General features: G+C 45.1%; 1 protein-coding gene across 1 annotated transcript; it reads left to right on the forward strand.

Annotated features, from left to right (window-relative positions):
• Positions 1 to 95: 95 nt before the first annotated feature.
• gins1 (GINS complex subunit 1 (Psf1 homolog)) lies at positions 96 to 17,636 on the forward strand. Its single transcript, XM_056438611.1, has 7 exons — positions 96 to 180; positions 258 to 322; positions 1,455 to 1,553; positions 3,227 to 3,317; positions 15,090 to 15,203; positions 15,430 to 15,504; positions 17,369 to 17,636. The coding sequence occupies exons 1-7, from the start codon at positions 106 to 108 to the stop codon at positions 17,435 to 17,437; spliced, it is 588 nt and encodes a 195-aa protein (XP_056294586.1). The 5' UTR covers positions 96 to 105; the 3' UTR covers positions 17,438 to 17,636.
• Positions 17,637 to 17,695: the final 59 nt, after the last annotated feature.

Raw genomic sequence — 17,695 nt, forward strand, 5'->3', positions numbered from 1 at the left:
TAATTCTTCTGCGGGTCTAACGGAACCGGGACTAACGGAGTTAGGTCTAACGGAACCGGGACTAACGGAGCCGGCTCTTACGGAACCGGGTCTTTCGGAACCGAGATGTTCTGCGAGAAAGCGGTGGAGTTAATCCGGGAGCTGCACCGGATGACTGACGGACAGCTTCCCGCTTTTAACGTGAGTGACCCGTCCGGTACGACTGTAATGTATATTTATATATCAGTGTGTGTGTGTGTGTGTGTGTGTGTTGTCAGGAGGACGGACTGCGGCAGGTTCTGCAGGAGATGGAGGCGCTTTACGAGCAGAACCAGGCGGACGTGTGAGTGTTTACGACACTTCACGTTGCTTTACGTTTGAATTAAAGACGCTATGAAATCAAAGTAATGGTGAAATGAATCGATTTGTCTTTGTTCATTAAACAAAGACAAATCAATAAAGTGGACCACAGGTTTAACTTTTATAGCTTTATTTTATTTTGTTGAGCCATAAATAATAATAATAATAAATACGTTTTCTGTAAAATCAAAACATCTGTAATGATTGATAGGTGATCAATACATCTGTAATGACTGATAGGTGATCAATACATCTGTAATGACTGATAGGTGATCAATACATCTGGTAATGACTGATAGGTGATCAATACATCTGTAATGACTGATAGGTGATCAATACATCTGTAATGACTGATGGGTGATCAATACATCTGTAATGACTGATAGGTGATCAATACATCTGTAATGACTGATAGGTGATCAATACATCTGTAATGACTGATGGGTGATCAATACATCTGTAATGACTGATAGATGATCAATACATCTGTAATGACTGATGGGTGATCAATACATCTGTAATGACTGATAGGTGATCAATACATCTGTAATGACTGATGGGTGATCAATACATCTGTAATGACTGATAGGTGATCAATACATCTGTAATGACTGATGGGTGATCAATACATCTGTAATGACTGATAGGTGATCAATACATCTGTAATGACTGATAGGTGATCAATACATCTGTAATGACTGATGGGTGATCAATACATCTGTAATGACTGATAGGTGATCAATACATCTGTAATGACTGATAGATGATCAATACATCTGTAATGACTGATGGGTGATCAATACATCTGTAATGACTGATAGGTGATCAATACATCTGTAATGACTGATAGGTGATCAATACATCTGTAATGACTGATAGGTGATCAATACATCTGTAATGACTGATGGGTGATCAATACATCTGTAATGACTGATAGGTGATCAATACATCTGTAATGACTGATAGGTGATCAATACATCTGTAATGACTGATGGGTGATCAATACATCTGTAATGACTGATAGGTGATCAATACATCTGTAATGACTGATAGGTGATCAATACATCTGTAATGACTGATGGGTGATCAATACATCTCTTATTGATCTGTTTCAGTAACGAGGCGAAGGCTGAAGGTCGATCTGACCTCATTCCCTCCATCAAACTACGTCACTGCTGCTTGTTGAGGAACCAACGCTGCCTCACCGCCTACCTGTAACACACACACCTGTCTCTCACACACACCTGTCTCACACACACACCTGTCTCACACACACACCTGTCTCACACACACACCTGTCTCACACACACACCTGTCTCACACACACCTGTCTCACACACACCTGTCTCACACACACCTGTCTCACACACACCTGTCTCACACACACCTGTCTCTCACACACACCTGTCTCACACACACCTGTCTCACACACACCTGTCTCACACACCTGTCTCACACACACCTGTCTCACACACACCTGTCTCACACACACCTGTCTCACACACACCTGTCTCACACACTCACACACCTGTCTCACACACACCTGTCTCACACACACCTGTCTCACACACACACCTGTCTCACACACACACCTGTCTCACACACACCTGTCTCACACACACACCTGTCTCACACACACCTGTCTCACACACACACACCTGTCTCACACACACCTGTCTCACACACACCTGTCTCACACACACCTGTCTCACACACACCTGTCTCACACACACCTGTCTCACACACACCTGTCTCACACACACCTGTCTCACACACACCTGTCTCACACACCTGTCACACACACCTGTCTCACACACACCTGTCTCACACACCTGTCTCACACACACCTGTCTCACACACCTGTCTCACACACCTGTCTCACACACACTGTCTCACACACACCTGTCTCACACACACCTGTCTCACACACCTGTCTCACACACACCTGTCTCACACACACCTGTCTCACACACCTGTCTCACACACACCTGTCTCACACACACCTGTCTCACACACACCTGTCTCACACACACCTGTCTCACACACACCTGTCTCACACACACCTGTCTCACACACACCACACACCTGTCTCTCACACACTTGTCACACACACACCTGTCTCACACACACCTGTCTCATACACACTGTCTCACACACCTGTCTCACACACACCTGTCTCATACACACTGTCTCACACACCTGTTTCACACACACCTGTCACACACACCTGTCTCACACACACCTGTCTCACACACCTGTCTCACACACTGTCTCACACACACCTGTCTCACACACACCTGTCTCACACACACCTGTCTCACACACCTGTCTCACACACCTGTCTCACACACCTGTCTCACACACACCTGTCTCACACACCTGTCTCACACACACCTGTCTCACACACACCTGTCTCACACACCTGTCACACACACCTGTCTCACACACCTGTCTCACACACACCTGTCTCACACACCTGTCTCACACACACCTGTCTCACACACACCTGTCTCACACACACCTGTCTCACACACACTGTCTCACACACACCTGTCTCACACACACCTGTCTCACACACACCTGTCTCACACACACCTGTCTCACACACACACCTGTCTCACACACCTGTCTCACACACACCTGTCTCACACACACCTGTCTCACACACACCTGTCTCACACACACCTGTCTCACACACACCTGTCACACACACCTGTCTCTCACACACCTGTCTCACACACCTGTCTCACACACCTGTCTCACACACACCTGTCTCTCACACACCTGTCTCTCACACACCTGTCTCTCACACACCTGTCTCTCACACACCTGTCTCACACACACTGTCTCACACACACCTGTCTCACACACACCTGTCTCCCCTCAGGTACGACCGGCTGCTGAGGATGCGCGCTCTGCGCTGGGAGTACGGCAGCGTTCTACCGGCTAACGTTCGGTTCCACATGTGTGCGGAGGAGGCGAGTGACATCACTTCCTGTTATGGACTCTGATGCATTGGTGACATCACTTCCTGTTATGGACCCTGATGCATTGGTGACATCACTTCCTGTTATGGACCCTGATGCATTGGTGACATCACTTCCTGTTATAGACCCTGATGCATTGGTGACATCACTTCCTGTTATGGACCCTGATGCATTGGTGACATCACTTCCTGTTATGGGTCCTGATGCATTGGTGACATCACTTCCTGTTATGGACCCTGATGCATTGGTCACATCACTTCCTGTTATGGGTCCTGATGCATTGGTGACATCACTTCCTGTTATGGACCCTGATGCATTGGTGACATCACTTCCTGTTATGGGTCCTGATGCATTGGTGACATCACTTCCTGTTATGGGTCCTGATGCATTGGTGACATCACTTCCTGTTATGGGTCCTGATGCATTGGTGACATCACTTCCTGTTATGGACTCTGATGCATTGGTGACATCACTTCCTGTTATAGACCCTGATGCATTGGTGACATCACTTCCTGTAGAGGCGGTCGGTAGAATTAACGCGCATTATTCGTAATGTCACTTTCAATGATTTTATTGTAGCACAGAAAATAAAGTAAAACTCTTTAACAGAAAATAAACCGTCTTAACTCTAAATGCAGCTCGTCCGGTGCGTTGCGTGCGTTGCGTGCGTTGCAGTGCGTTGCAGTTAAAAACAATTTCCCTTCCGCTCTCTCAAACAAAACACACCTGCCGGCACTCAGGTGCCGGCCATTTATAATGTCACGCCCACTGACATTGCGTCATCAAAACGTGACCAAAACAAACAGACAGGTAAACACAAATCATATTATGGCTTCTACACTCCGGCCCCTAATTGACCGGTATGGGGCAATTAATACATTTATACATAGGAAGCCTATTCTTAAGAGTCCTTATTGACAATATTCAAGATTGTCACGTATCCATAGAATTTCAAAAAAGTCACACAAAAAAGTAATCCATTTAGTTCCAATAGTCCATCTTGGGAAACAAGTTCATAGAATTTCAGCAAAAGTTCAAAGAAAAGTTATTGGGGGGGGCGGGAGAAGAAAGAAGAGAGAAAAGAGAAAAGGTTTAACTAAAGTCCTTTCAGGGGTCAGAATAAGAAGAGGGCAAAGGGACCCGTCTCATCAGCTCATGTCTTGGAGGAGGCACAGCTTGGTGATGGGCCTCTCCAAGGTGCCATGTTGTGTCCTAATCTTGACCCGACGTACATGTCCTCTTTTGTCCGGAAAGATTTCTGTGATTCTGCCCATGGGCCAGGAATTGCGTGGTGAGCTTTCATCGATGATCAGCACTATGTCTCCATGCTTTAGATTACTTTGAATCTGATTCCATTTCTGTCTCTCTTGGAGCAATGGAAGGTACTCTCGTGTCCAGCGTTTCCAGAAGAGATCAGCTATGTATTGGGTCTGTTTCCACCTTCTTCTGGAATAGATATCACTTTTGTCAAAGAGTCCGGGTGGAAGAGTCGGCATTCGCTTCATTTGAAGTAAGTGGTTAGGTGTCAGAGGTTCTGGATCTTTGATATCCTGAGATAAGACTGTGATGGGTCGGTCATTCATGATATGATTGCCTCCACTTCGCATAGAGCTGTTTGGAGACTCTCGTCATCCATGGTCTGTTCCTTTGTGATGGAGTAGAGGATTTTTTTGATTATCCGGATGAGCCGCTCCCATACGCCTCCATGATGAGGACCGTAGGGTGGATTGAATGTCCACTTGATACCTTCAGCGTGTATCGAATGCTGGATCTTGCTGAGGTTAAGGTGGGTAAGTGCTTCTCGAAGCTCTCGTTCTGTCCCAACGAAATTTGTACCGTTGTCAGAAACAATCTCCTTCACTTGGCCTCGTCTGCAGATGAATCGTCGGAGTGCAGAAATGCATGAGTCTGTATCCATTGAGTAGGCCATCTCCAGGTGTACGGCTCTGCATGCAAGGCACGTAAACAAGGCTCCATACCTTATCACTTTGCTGCGGCCACGCTTGACTTCTATGGGGCCAAAGTAGTCCAGTCCAGTATGGGTAAAGGGTGGCAAGTCAGGTGTTATCCAAGTAGAGGTAGGTCGGACATTTTTTGTGTCATTGTTGTGCCATGCCATCTTCTGCAGAGTACACAATCCCGTGTTATCCTTCTCGCGGCAGAATTTGCTCTAAGGATCCAGTATTTTGTTCTGAGTTTTGCGATCATTTGATTTCTTCCGCAATGACCCATCGAGGCGTGGGTGTGGTGTAGGAGTATCTTGGACAGGTGGTTGTCCTTGGGCAGAATGGCAGGATGTTTGATTTCTTCTGGCATTGCCAACTTACTTAGTCTGCCTCCAACTCTCAGGATCCCGTGTTGGAGGATGGGATCTAGTCTATAGATCCTACTGTTTCTTTTTATGGGTAAGCCCTTTTGGAGAGAGGTCACCTCATCTTGGAATGATTGTTGTTGGACATAGGACACTAGGGCTTGCTCGGCCTTGCCTAAATCCTCCACAGACAGTTGTGACCCAGTCGGTCCTGCGTCACTCATTTTCTTTAAGTTCAATTGTCTCAGAGTTTCTTTGAATTTTAAGAGCCAGGCTGATGATAGAATCAATTTGTGCCATGACGAGAAGTGCTCAATAAAACGAGTCAGTGGACTTTGATTCTGCAGTGCACTTGTGAAAACCAGAGCCACCTTTTTGACCTCCGGGTCACCGTCGGACAGTGTGGGTGGTACTTGGAGCACTGGCCAGTCTGTTTCCGGTTGCATCAGGAAACTTGGACCCCTCAGCCAGTGTCCCTCTTGGATGAACTTCTCGGCTTTCATGCCTCTTGATGCACTGTCCGCAGGGTTGAGTCCTGTCTTTATGTGGCGCCATTGGGATTTGTCTGTCAGATCCCGAATAGTGGTCACTCTGTTAGCCACGTAGGTTTGAAACCTTCTGGCGTCATTTTGGATGTATTTTAAGACGGCAGTGCTGTCGGTCCAAAAAACTGAGTCTCCGAGGGTTGACTCGAGCTCTCTCTTCAGCATCCTGTCTATCCTAGCAGCGAGGACTGCACTGGCAAGCTCCAGCCTTGGGATTGTCACCACCTTCAAAGGTGCAACCCTTGCCTTCCCGATCACAAACACCATGTGAGCTAGTCCTTTGTCACTGGTTAGTTTCAAATAGCTCACTGTCCCGTAACCTTGCTCACTTGCATCGCAGAAGTGGTGCATCTGTGCTCTAGTAACTTCGAAATCTGGTGGCCTAAGGCATCTCTTGATTCTTAGGCTGAAAATCAGGTTCAGGTCTTTCAGCCACTCTTTCCATCTCTCTGTGTAAGCAGTTGGTATCGATTCATCCCATCCACAGTTTAGCTTGCACAGGTCCTGCAGTATTCCTTTCCAGTGGCGGCTCGTCCATAGGGGGCGCTAGTGCGCCGCCCCTCTTAAAATTTGGAGATGAAAAAAAAAGAAGAAGAAGAAAAAAAAAATCATGTCAAAAAACATTATATGCCAAATCATTTAAATAGTAAATATACCGTGTTGACACGCTAAATGTGTGTGGGAGACCGTAAGCCCCTGTCAACAACCACTTAAGTTAATGTGAAAAAATATAATATATCGCCATTATCACGGAGAGAAGCCCCTCCCCTTTTTCGAGGCGCTGTTCTAACGTGTGTGTACGGCAGAGAGAAAACATTTCAGTCGTTTTGGCAATGACCGGCTTCACATTGGCGGATGAAACCGGGAATCTTGGTGCGCACAAATGTGCGCGCCGCGATTGGATTATTGGGCAGATCAGAGACCGTATGTTCCTCAGCCCATAGAGCAGTGTTGCCAGGTCCGCGGTTTTCCTGCGGAATCGGGCCACTTTTGAAGTGTTGCGCGGGTTGAATTTGTTGTCCTTGGTTCGGGTTGACCTATTTTGCATGCAAATTACATGAATATCTTTAATTAAAAATCCATATTTTAAATGAAATAATTTATTCATACCCAAATCCTACCAAACTGACTCCAGATCAGCACGTACACACATTATATTTATGATTATATACTGTATCTAATTACACAAGGCCATTTTAGGACCTAGGTGAAATAACTTGAGGGAAAACTGCTTTTAATGCTGGCAAACTAAACATATGTTGTTACTTTGTAGATATTACAATACATTTGGCAATGATAGCAATGCTGTTGGACTTTAAAAGCAGTGTATATGGTTTGGCACGGGCATATTTTTTGTTTGTTTGCCAACTTGAAAGAGAGGCGGGCTATATTTCTTTACAAGTAGTGGGGCCAATGTACAATGTGATGCATCTCTTTCTGAATCCAATGTTTCGTTTGTTTCGTTGTTGTGGACAGTGTTGAGCACTGTGTTCTTGAAATAAAGCTTTGTTACAATATTCTACTCAAAACCTCTTTTCTTCTCATTGTGGAGTGCTATTTAAACCGCGCCGCCCAACTGCGCCCCCCCAAAAAAAAAATTCACCAGCCGCCACTGTTCCTTTCCCTGTCAGCATGTCTGGTGCTATGAACCCAAGAGGATCGTATACCGAGTTCAACACGGACAAAATGCTTCTGCGGGTGACTGATGGTTGTTTCGGGGTGATAGAGAAGAAGAATGTGTCGGACTCAATGTCCCATCGCATGCCAAGAGCCCTTTCTATGGGCAGTTTGTCTTTGTCGAGGTCTAGATCTTTGACCTCTTTTGCTCTCTCTTCCGCTGGAACAGAGGCAAGGACTGCTCGACTGTTACTGGTCCATTTGGTGAGTTTAAATCCACCTGTGGTGCAGACTGATCTGAGCTCCTTCACCAGACAGATTGCTTGGCTCTCGCTTGGGATGGATTTGAGGCAGTCGTCTACATAGAAGTTGTGACGAATGGTGTTGACGACTTCAGGACTACACTTTCCTTCATTATCATCAGCTGTCCGTTTCAGTGCTTTGGCACAGCTCGGTGATGAGACCGCTCCAAAGAGATGCACCGTCATCCGGTACTCTGCTAGCGGTTGGTTGGTGTCACCATCTGGCCACCACAGGAATCTGAGGAAGTCCACATCATCTCGAGGTATTCTTACTTGATGGAACATTCCTTCTATGTCTCCCATCACTGCTACTGGTTCCTGTCGGAATCGGAGGAGTACACCCAGCAAGGTGTTCGTAAGGTCAGGACCCTGCAGCAGCTCACTATTTAGGGAGGTTCCTTGGAATGAAGAGGTACAATCGAACACCACCCGGATTGTCTTCTTTCTTTTGTGGTAGACACCATGGTGGGGAATGTACCACAGTCTTCCGTCTTTCCGGGGGAGTTGTTCCTCGGGCACTCTTTCTGCATGCCCTCTCCTCAAGACATCACTCATGAAGCTGTTATAGTCTTTCCGAAAGGCTTCATCTTTCTGGAATCTGCGGGCAAGGCCTAATACTCTTTGTTCCGCCACCTTCCTGTTGTTTGGCAGGCTGATGTTATCCTGACGGAACGGAAGTCGTAGTTCATAGTGGCCTTCTTTCCTTTTGACTGAACTGTTCATCACATGCAGGAATTTCTTGTCTTCAAATGAGTGTTCTTGTTTTTCATTGTAGGCCAGCTCTGAGAAGTCCTGGTTGTATTGTTGTATAAGGAGCTCTTCCAGCTTGGCCACTGATATTCTATTGGATGTTATCTGTGGTCGACCATGCTCATCCATAGGTGCAGTACTGCAGAGAGGTCCGTTTATAGTCCAGCCTAGGCTTGTCAGGACTGCGTAGGGCCCCTCACCTTGGCTACTGATCACTCTCATTGGCTCCAGGGCCTTTGGTACATTTGCACCAATCAATAGGCCTACTTCTGCCCTGATGGGCCTCAAGTGGACCTCCTTTAGGTAAGACCATCCTTTTATGTCCGTTTCCGTAGGAATGTTCTCTTGACTGACAGGAATGGCCTTTTGTGTGAAGACTTCTGGAAGCCCTATGAAGCTGTTGCCATCCAGGCTGCAGACTTCCAGTCCTCTTATCACATGGGTCTTCACAGGCTTTTCATGACCCATTGTTCGGAGTAAGATCTCTGTTTTCTTTCCTCTGACAGACAACTGCTCCATCAGTTTTTCGGTGACAAAGGTGGCCGTGCTTCCAGGGTCTAGAAATGCATATGTTTCTATCAGACAGCTGCCTTTATGGCTCTTTATCTTTACAGGTACCACTGCTAGCTTGTAGTCTGTGGTTCTGTCCCCTGTGTGTGCTGCTGATGACACCATAGTAACTTGTGCTGCCGATGAAACTTTAGCCATGTAGTTGCTCCTGGTTTCTGAAACCTGCTTAGCTGCTGGCTTGGTGTTTCCTGGAGTAAAGTTCTCTATATGCAAGACAGTGGGGTGTTTCTTCTCACAGGAACGACACGTGAGACGTTTCTTGCATTCTTTACTCGTATGACCTTTGATCAAGCAGGCAAAGCAGAGTCCATTTTTCTTTAGCAGCTCGACTTTCTCCTCATGGGGAATCTTTGTTATTCTTTCACATGTTTCCATCACATGATCTCCTCTACAGAAAGCACAAGGCTTGACGAAGGCGTCCATGGCTGTCCGGATGCCCTCTGGCCTGTCTGCCCTCTCCTGTGCCTTAGTGTTCTGGTAGGTTTCTGTCTTGGGTACAACAGTCGGAGCAAAGCTTTTCTTGCTGCTAGGTCTCGTATACTGGACGTCTCGTTTGGATATTCTCCCACTCGAGCTTCCGGCTGGGTCCTGTAGATCCCCGAAGACGGGATCTTGAATGATTCTGTCCTGCCTTTCCATAAACAGAACCAGATCATGGAACGTAGGTCTCTGCTGTGTTCTTTCAGTGATGTCACATACAGCAGATCGCCATTTCTCTCGAAGCTTAAATGGAAGTTTGAAAACAAGTCTTTTCATGTTGGATGGTGAGTCCAGCTCTGACATGTATGGTAGGTCCTGAACTGCATTACCACAGCCTCTCAGATAGAGGGCGTAGCTATGAAGTGCTTTTCCATCATCTGTGCGTATTTGGTTCCAGTTCAAGGCCTTTTCGACATATGCAGATATGATTTTGAATTCATCGCCAAAGTGATATTTAAGTAGGCGCTTTGCTTCCTGGTAACCAGTGGTGGCGTTCATGTGAAAGCAGCTTTGGACGAGTTCCTTTGGCTGTCCAGCCGTATACTGCTCCAGGAAGTACAGTCGATCCTCGTTGCTCTTGGTCTTGTCCTCGATGTTGTGCTCAAAAGCTTTCATGAATGGCCTGAAAGTTAGAGGATCGCCGTCAAACACCAACACTTCCCTTCTTGGCAGTTTAGATTCTTTCTGCTGTATCACGAGCAGGTCCGTCAAGTCCGTCTGTCTCTGTATGATGTTGGTGAGATCGATGCTCTGAGCTATTTCACGTCTGGGAGTGGATTCTCCTCGTCTGGGTGGTCCATCAGAAACCACAGCTCTACGTGTGGGAGGGTTTGTCGGAGCCCTCGCTGGTTGCTCAGTTATTGGTCGGTGCTCAGTGTCCATCATTCTTTGTAAGGGGGTTTTAGGTATGGTTCCTATCCGTGCAAACTCCAGTCGTGTTAGACTTTCTTCCACTTTGGCAGATGCATATCTCCGGTCTTCAGTTTCTTTTCCAGATTCTGAGGCTCCACTTTCAAATTCCTCTAGGGCCTTTAGCCTTGCATCAGCTGCTGCAAGATCTGCTTCCAGGTCCAGGGATTCCATTCTTAAACTCAGCTGATGCTTCTCCGTTTCCAGTTCATGTTTCTTTTTCAGAGCTTCAGCTCTTGGCCTGCAGAGCAGCTTTGTCTGCAGCTACCTTCATTCGTGCTGAACGCACTGAAGAAGATCTGGAACCTTTGGAAACTTTAGAACCTTTCGAGCTCCTTGAGCTGGTCTGTGAGACTCTGTCCCCAGCATCAACAAGACTTTGTGGGTCAGGCTGAAGTTTCAACCATTGATCCACCTCAGACATAAACGCTTCATAATCCGCCATTTTGGGGTCTAACCAGTCCAAGTTTTCATTTGTTCTCACATCCTCACTCAGCAATAACTGAACAGAATGATGAGACTCTTTAAATTCATCCAGCAGTTTTACAAATTCATTTGCAGCTTTATTCACATTATCAACATCAGCACACTCTCTCATCATTGTTTTTATTACCTTCGCATTGAAAATGCCGGAAGGTTATGTTTTGATCGCCGTGTATTTATTTATTTATTTGTATGCGTGTTATTCGCAAAACTCAAAAAGTATTGAACCGAATCGCATGAAATTTGGTGGGATGATTGTTTATTATCCGGGGACCAGTTGATTAGATTTTGGGATCGATCGGGTCAAAGGTCAAAGGTCATGAACAGGTCAAAATCTTTCGCAGAACTCAAAAAGTATTGAACCGAATCGCATGAAATTTGGTGGGATGATTGTTTATTATCCGGGGACCAGTTGATTAGATTTTGGGATCGATCGGGTCAAAGGTCAAAGGTCATGAACAGGTCAAAATCTTTCGCAGAACTCAAAAGTATTGAACCGAATCGCATGAAATTTGGTGGGATGATTGTTTATTATCCGGGGACCAGTTGATTAGATTTTGGGATCGATCGGGTCAAATGTCATGAACAGGTCAAAATCTTTCGCAGAACTGAAAAAGTATTGAACCGAATCGCATGAAATTTGGTGGGATGATTGTTTATTATCCGGGGACCAATTGACTAGATTTTGGGATCGATCGGGTCAAAGGTCAAAGGTCATGAACAGGTCAAAATGTTCTTGAATCGCATGAAATTTGGTGGGATGATTGGTTATTATCCGGGGACCATTTGATTAGATTTTGGGATCAATCGGGTCAAAGGTCAAGGTCAAGGTCATGGAAAGGTCAAACTCTTTTTTTTACCATAGCACGATACATTTTTGTCCAATTGGCATGCAACTAATGCCAAAATGTTCATAATTCAATGCCCAATCTTGTGATATGCGAAGGTATGCGCTCTACCGAGTGCCCATTCTAGTTTCATTCATGTTCCGTGTGCAGTGAGAGAGTTTCCCTCTCCGTGTCGCGCTGAGTGATTTAAATGCTTTCTTTTGTTGCGCCGCGTCCGTCTCAATATGATCGGCTCCAGTGAGTCCCGATGCAGATCCTTCCGCCATTATTTCACTTTTCGTTCACAGCCTTTAATTTTCGTTTGTGCAGGTTTTTTCCAAGTAAGTCCGACTGCTTTTGTTGGAATATTCGTTAGTATTTTGTGGCTTCTTTATTTATTTATACTCGTTCGTGCGCATGTCCCCGCTTTGTTTCCGTGCAGCGATATTGATCCGCGGTGTCCTGCGACCTATAGTTTGGTTGATTCCGTAATTTATAGACAATTTATGGATTCATTTGTCTGCTCATCAAACACTTCCTTCATTTCCTTTGTCCGTTTTAATGTTTGATCGTAACCAGGTTCAGAAGACGGCGCGTCCGCTCGTTACTCACGGTACCGGTGAGATCAGATTCTGGCTGCAGTCCAAATTAATCCGAAGCGACAGCGACTCCGGGCTTCACTCAGATCCACGTTGCTGGCGTTCTTTGTGGCGTTCAGATGGGTGTTTTTAACTTAATGTAGAGGCGGTCGGTAGAATTAACGCGCTGATTATTCGTAATGTCACTTTCAATGATGTTTATTGTAGCACAGAAAATAAAGTAAAACTCTTTAACAGAAAATAAACCGTCTTAACTCTAAATGCAGCTCGTGCGTTGCGGGCGTTGCGTGCGTTGCGTGCGTTGCGGTTAAAAACAATTTCCCTTCCGCTCTCTCAAACCAAACACACCTGCCGGCACTCAGGTGCCATTTATAATGTCACGCCCACTGACATTGCGTCATCAAAACGTGACCAAAACAAACAGACAGGTAAACACAAATCATATTATGGCTTCTACACTTCCTGTTATGGACCCTGATGCATTGGTGACATCACTTCCTGTTATATACCCTGATGCATTGGTGACATCACTTCCTGTTATGGACCCTGATGCATTGTGACATCACTTCCTGTTATAGACCCTGATGCATTGGTGACATCACTTCCTGTTATATACCCTGATGCATTGGTGACATCACTTCCTGTTATGGACCCTGATGCATTGTGACATCACTTCCTGTTATAGACCCTGATGCATTGGTGACATCACTTCCTGTTATATACCCTGATGCATTGGTGACATCACTTCCTGTTATGGACCCTGATGCATTGTGACATCACTTCCTGTTATAGACCCTGATGCATTGGTGACATCACTTCCTGTTATGGACCCTGATGCATTGGTGACATCACTTCCTGTTATAGACCCTGATGCATTGGTGACATCACTTCCTGTTATGGACTCTGATGCATTGGTGACATCACTTCCTGTTATGGACCCTGATGCATTGGTGACATCACTTCCTGTTATATACACTGATGCATTGGTGACATCACTTCCTGTTATGGACCCTGATGCATTGGTGACATCACTTCCTGTTATGGACTCTGATGCATTGGTGACATCACTTCCTGTTATGGACTCTGATGCATTGTGACATCACTTCCTGTTATAGACCCTGATGCATTGGTGACATCACTTCCTGTTATGGACCCTGATGCATTGGTGACATCACTTCCTGTTATATACCCTGATGCATTGGTGACATCACTTCCTGTTATGGACTCTGATGCATTGGTGACATCACTTCCTGTTATATACCCTGATGCATTGGTGACATCACTTCCTGTTATAGACCCTGATGCATTGGTGACATCACTTCCTGTTATGGACTCTGATGCATTGGTGACATCACTTCCTGTTATGGACCCTGATGCATTGTGACATCACTTCCTGTTATGGACTCTGATGCATTGGTGACATCACTTCCTGTTATGGACAATGATGCATTGGTGACATCACTTCCTGTTATAGACCCTGATGCATTGGTGACATCACTTCCTGTTATATACCCTGATGCATTGTGACATCACTTCCTGTTATAGACCCTGATGCATTGGTGACATCACTTCCTGTTATGGACTCTGATGCATTGGTGACATCACTTCCTGTTATGGACTGATGCATTGGTGACATCACTTCCTGTTATATACCCTGATGCATTGGTGACATCACTTCCTGTTATATACCCTGATGCATTGGTGACATCACTTCCTGTTATGGACTCTGATGCATTGGTGACATCACTTCCTGTTATAGACCCTGATGCATTGTGACATCACTTCCTGTTATGGACCCTGATGCATTGGTGACATCACTTCCTGTTATATACCCTGATGCATTGGTGACATCACTTCCTGTTATGGACTCTGATGCATTGGTGACATCACTTCCTGTTATGGACCCTGATGCATTGGTGACATCACTTCCTGTTATATACCCTGATGCATTGGTGACATCACTTCCTGTTATGGACTGATGCATTGGTGACATCACTTCCTGTTATGGACTCTGATGCATTGGTGACATCACTTCCTGTTATGGAATCTGATGCATTGGTGACATCACTTCCTGTTATGGACAATGATGCATTGGTGACATCACTTCCTGTTATAGACCCTGATGCATTGGTGACATCACTTCCTGTTATAGACCCTGATGCATTGTGACATCACTTCCTGTTATAGACCCTGATGCATTGGTGACATCACTTCCTGTTATGGACTCTGATGCATTGGTGACATCACTTCCTGTTGCGGGTCCAGGTGCATTGTGACATCACTTCCTGTTGCGGGTCCAGGTGCATTGTGACATCACTTCCTGTTGCGGGTCCAGGTGCATTGTGACATCACTTCCTGTTGTGGGTCCAGGTGCAGTGGTTCAGCCAGTACAAGAAGTCTCTGGCCTCCTTCATGCGGTCTCTGGGGGGCGATGGTCTGGACCTCACGCAGGACATGAAGCCCCCAAAGAGCCTCTACATCCAGGTGGGCTGGTGCATGCTGGGAAATGGAGTTCATGCTCTCATTTACTCATTTATTGGAGTTGCATATTAATAATTTAGTTTAAAAAAATGTTTTAGTGTATAAATATTTATCTTTCTGTGAACATTGACAAGTGTACTAGTATTGACATAGTACTGTGTAGTATTGACATAGTACTGTGTAGTATTGACATAATACTGTGTAGTATTGACATAGTACTGTGTACTAGGTGAGGTGTTTAAAGGACCACGGAGAACTGGAGATCGACGATGGAACTGTGATCCTGCTGAAGAAGAACAGTCAGGTTATTATATATACAAGTATCATATATAAATTAGGGCTGTGAAACGATTACAAATTTTAATCGGGTTAATCACAGGTTTTTGTGGATTAATCATGATTAATCACATATTACCGATATTCTCGGTATATTTTGTGAGAACATAGAGATTTATGACAAAAGACGGATATATACATTTATACATTCTTCTATACAATGGTGCTGCAACTCAGCAGTTATTTAGCAGTTTTCTTCCATATGGAACATTAATACATCTTCATCCTAAACAGAATGTTTAACCCTCCTGTTGCCTTCGGGTCAATTTGACCCCATTCAATGTTTAATGTCGGTGTTCTTTGGGGTCAATTTGACCCCAGGCTGTTTTTCACTGTGTCAAACATATAAGAAATATCAACTTTTTTATTTATTTAAAGGGCTATTTAGGTAGTCAACAAACAAACATAAAGTACCTCACACTTAAACTTGGGAAGCAATATTAATTCTAATAATTTTCTGGAGGTTTTAATTGCTGGGGTCAAATTGACCCCGAGGGTAAAATATGTTAGTAAATGTAAAGGTAACAGGAGGTTAAACAGAACATGTTTCTCTTGTTTGTCAACCATGAACTCCACCATGATACAATCTAAAGGCCTCTAGTCTTCCTCTAGCAGCTGCTGAGGCAAACTGACTGTGTGGGTTTTCTTCATGAACTGGGCCGTGATGAAAGGGACGGCGGGGACACCGCTGCAAAGCTGAAACCTCACCGGCCCGGACAGGTGGACAGATTGACAAGTGACTTTGTTTTTGCTCGGTCCCGATGCGCGCGCACGGAGCTCTGTGGCGCGCGGGACGGAGATCGATAAGTGTTAACGCAACGCGAAGAGACAGAAATGACATGCTGCTGTGGAGATACGATCAACAACAGACGTTTAGTTTAATAAAAGAACAAAGACGTGCTCTAGAGAACATGTCAGGGGGCGGGCCAATCTCTTTAATGTCATGCGATCTACCGACACTACGCCGCGATCGACTGGCAGGTCGCGATCGACGTGTTGAGACCCTGATCTACAGGAAGTAAAAGTCGTAACAAGGTTTCCGGAGGTGAACCTGCGGAAGGATCATTACGATGAACAGACCGTCTGCATGAGAGCGGACAGAGTTCAGATTGAAGTGGTGGATTGGAAGCTCATTTTGCAAGTGACTTTTTTCGTCCCGACGACCAACAACAGACGGATTGGAAGCTCATTCTGCGCATGCGTTAAATGCGTTAAAAAAAAATAACTAGTTAAACCTGTAATTGAATTAACTGAGTTAACGCGTTATTTTTCACAGCACTAATATAAATATATATATACTTGTTCTAGTGCTCAGAGTACTCTAAGCACTAGAACAAGTATTTGGCTGTTTCTTTATTTCTAAATATTTAAACTCATCTGAATTCTTTAAATTCTCAAACACAAACCTTCTGAAGCTCAAAAATATAAAAATATTCCGAGAAGGCAGTAAAAGTATTTATCGTGTGAGGTTAGGCTCCTCCCACAATGACCACGAGACACGGGGAGAACAGAGGAGATGATACTTCCTGTTCTCTTTGATCTGGAGACGCATAAACACGCCCATGACCTTGATGGAAGGTCACTGCTCTCTGGCTGCATCTATAACTATTTAAACTAATCAAAATGACGAGACTATTGGATAAAACATAATTGTATAATATGTAATAATTAGTGCTGTGAAAAATAACGCGTGAACTCAGTTAATTAAATTACAGGTTTAACTAGTTTTTTTTTAACGCATGCGTCTGTTGTTGGTCGTCTCTCCAGCAGCGTGTCATTCTGTCTCTACGTGTCACGTTAACACGACTCCGTAACCTGCCGTCTGTCCGCAGCACTTCCTGCCGCGGTGGAAATGCGAGCAGCTGATTCGTCAGGGCGTCCTGGAGCACGTGGTGTCCTGACGGAGCGTTCCCATTGGTCCATCCGACGGCCAGATGTCCCTGAACGCAACAGTTTCAAAATAAAACCGATGTTTTTCTAAACGTGTGGCCTGTCTGTTACCGGAAGTGCTCATGACGTCATGAGACGGTTGGAAGGTGCAGCTCACTTTAAATACGTTTTATTTATAAATTATTATCTTTGTTTTAATAACTTTAAAGGAACTCAAGCTGCCAAACAAATGTAGTTCACTGTGTACTTCTACTGCTGAGAATCAAATA

The sequence above is a fragment of the Pseudoliparis swirei genome, chromosome 18 (assembly GCF_029220125.1).
Source record: "Pseudoliparis swirei isolate HS2019 ecotype Mariana Trench chromosome 18, NWPU_hadal_v1, whole genome shotgun sequence".
Classification (NCBI taxonomy): Eukaryota; Metazoa; Chordata; class Actinopteri; order Perciformes; family Liparidae; genus Pseudoliparis; species Pseudoliparis swirei.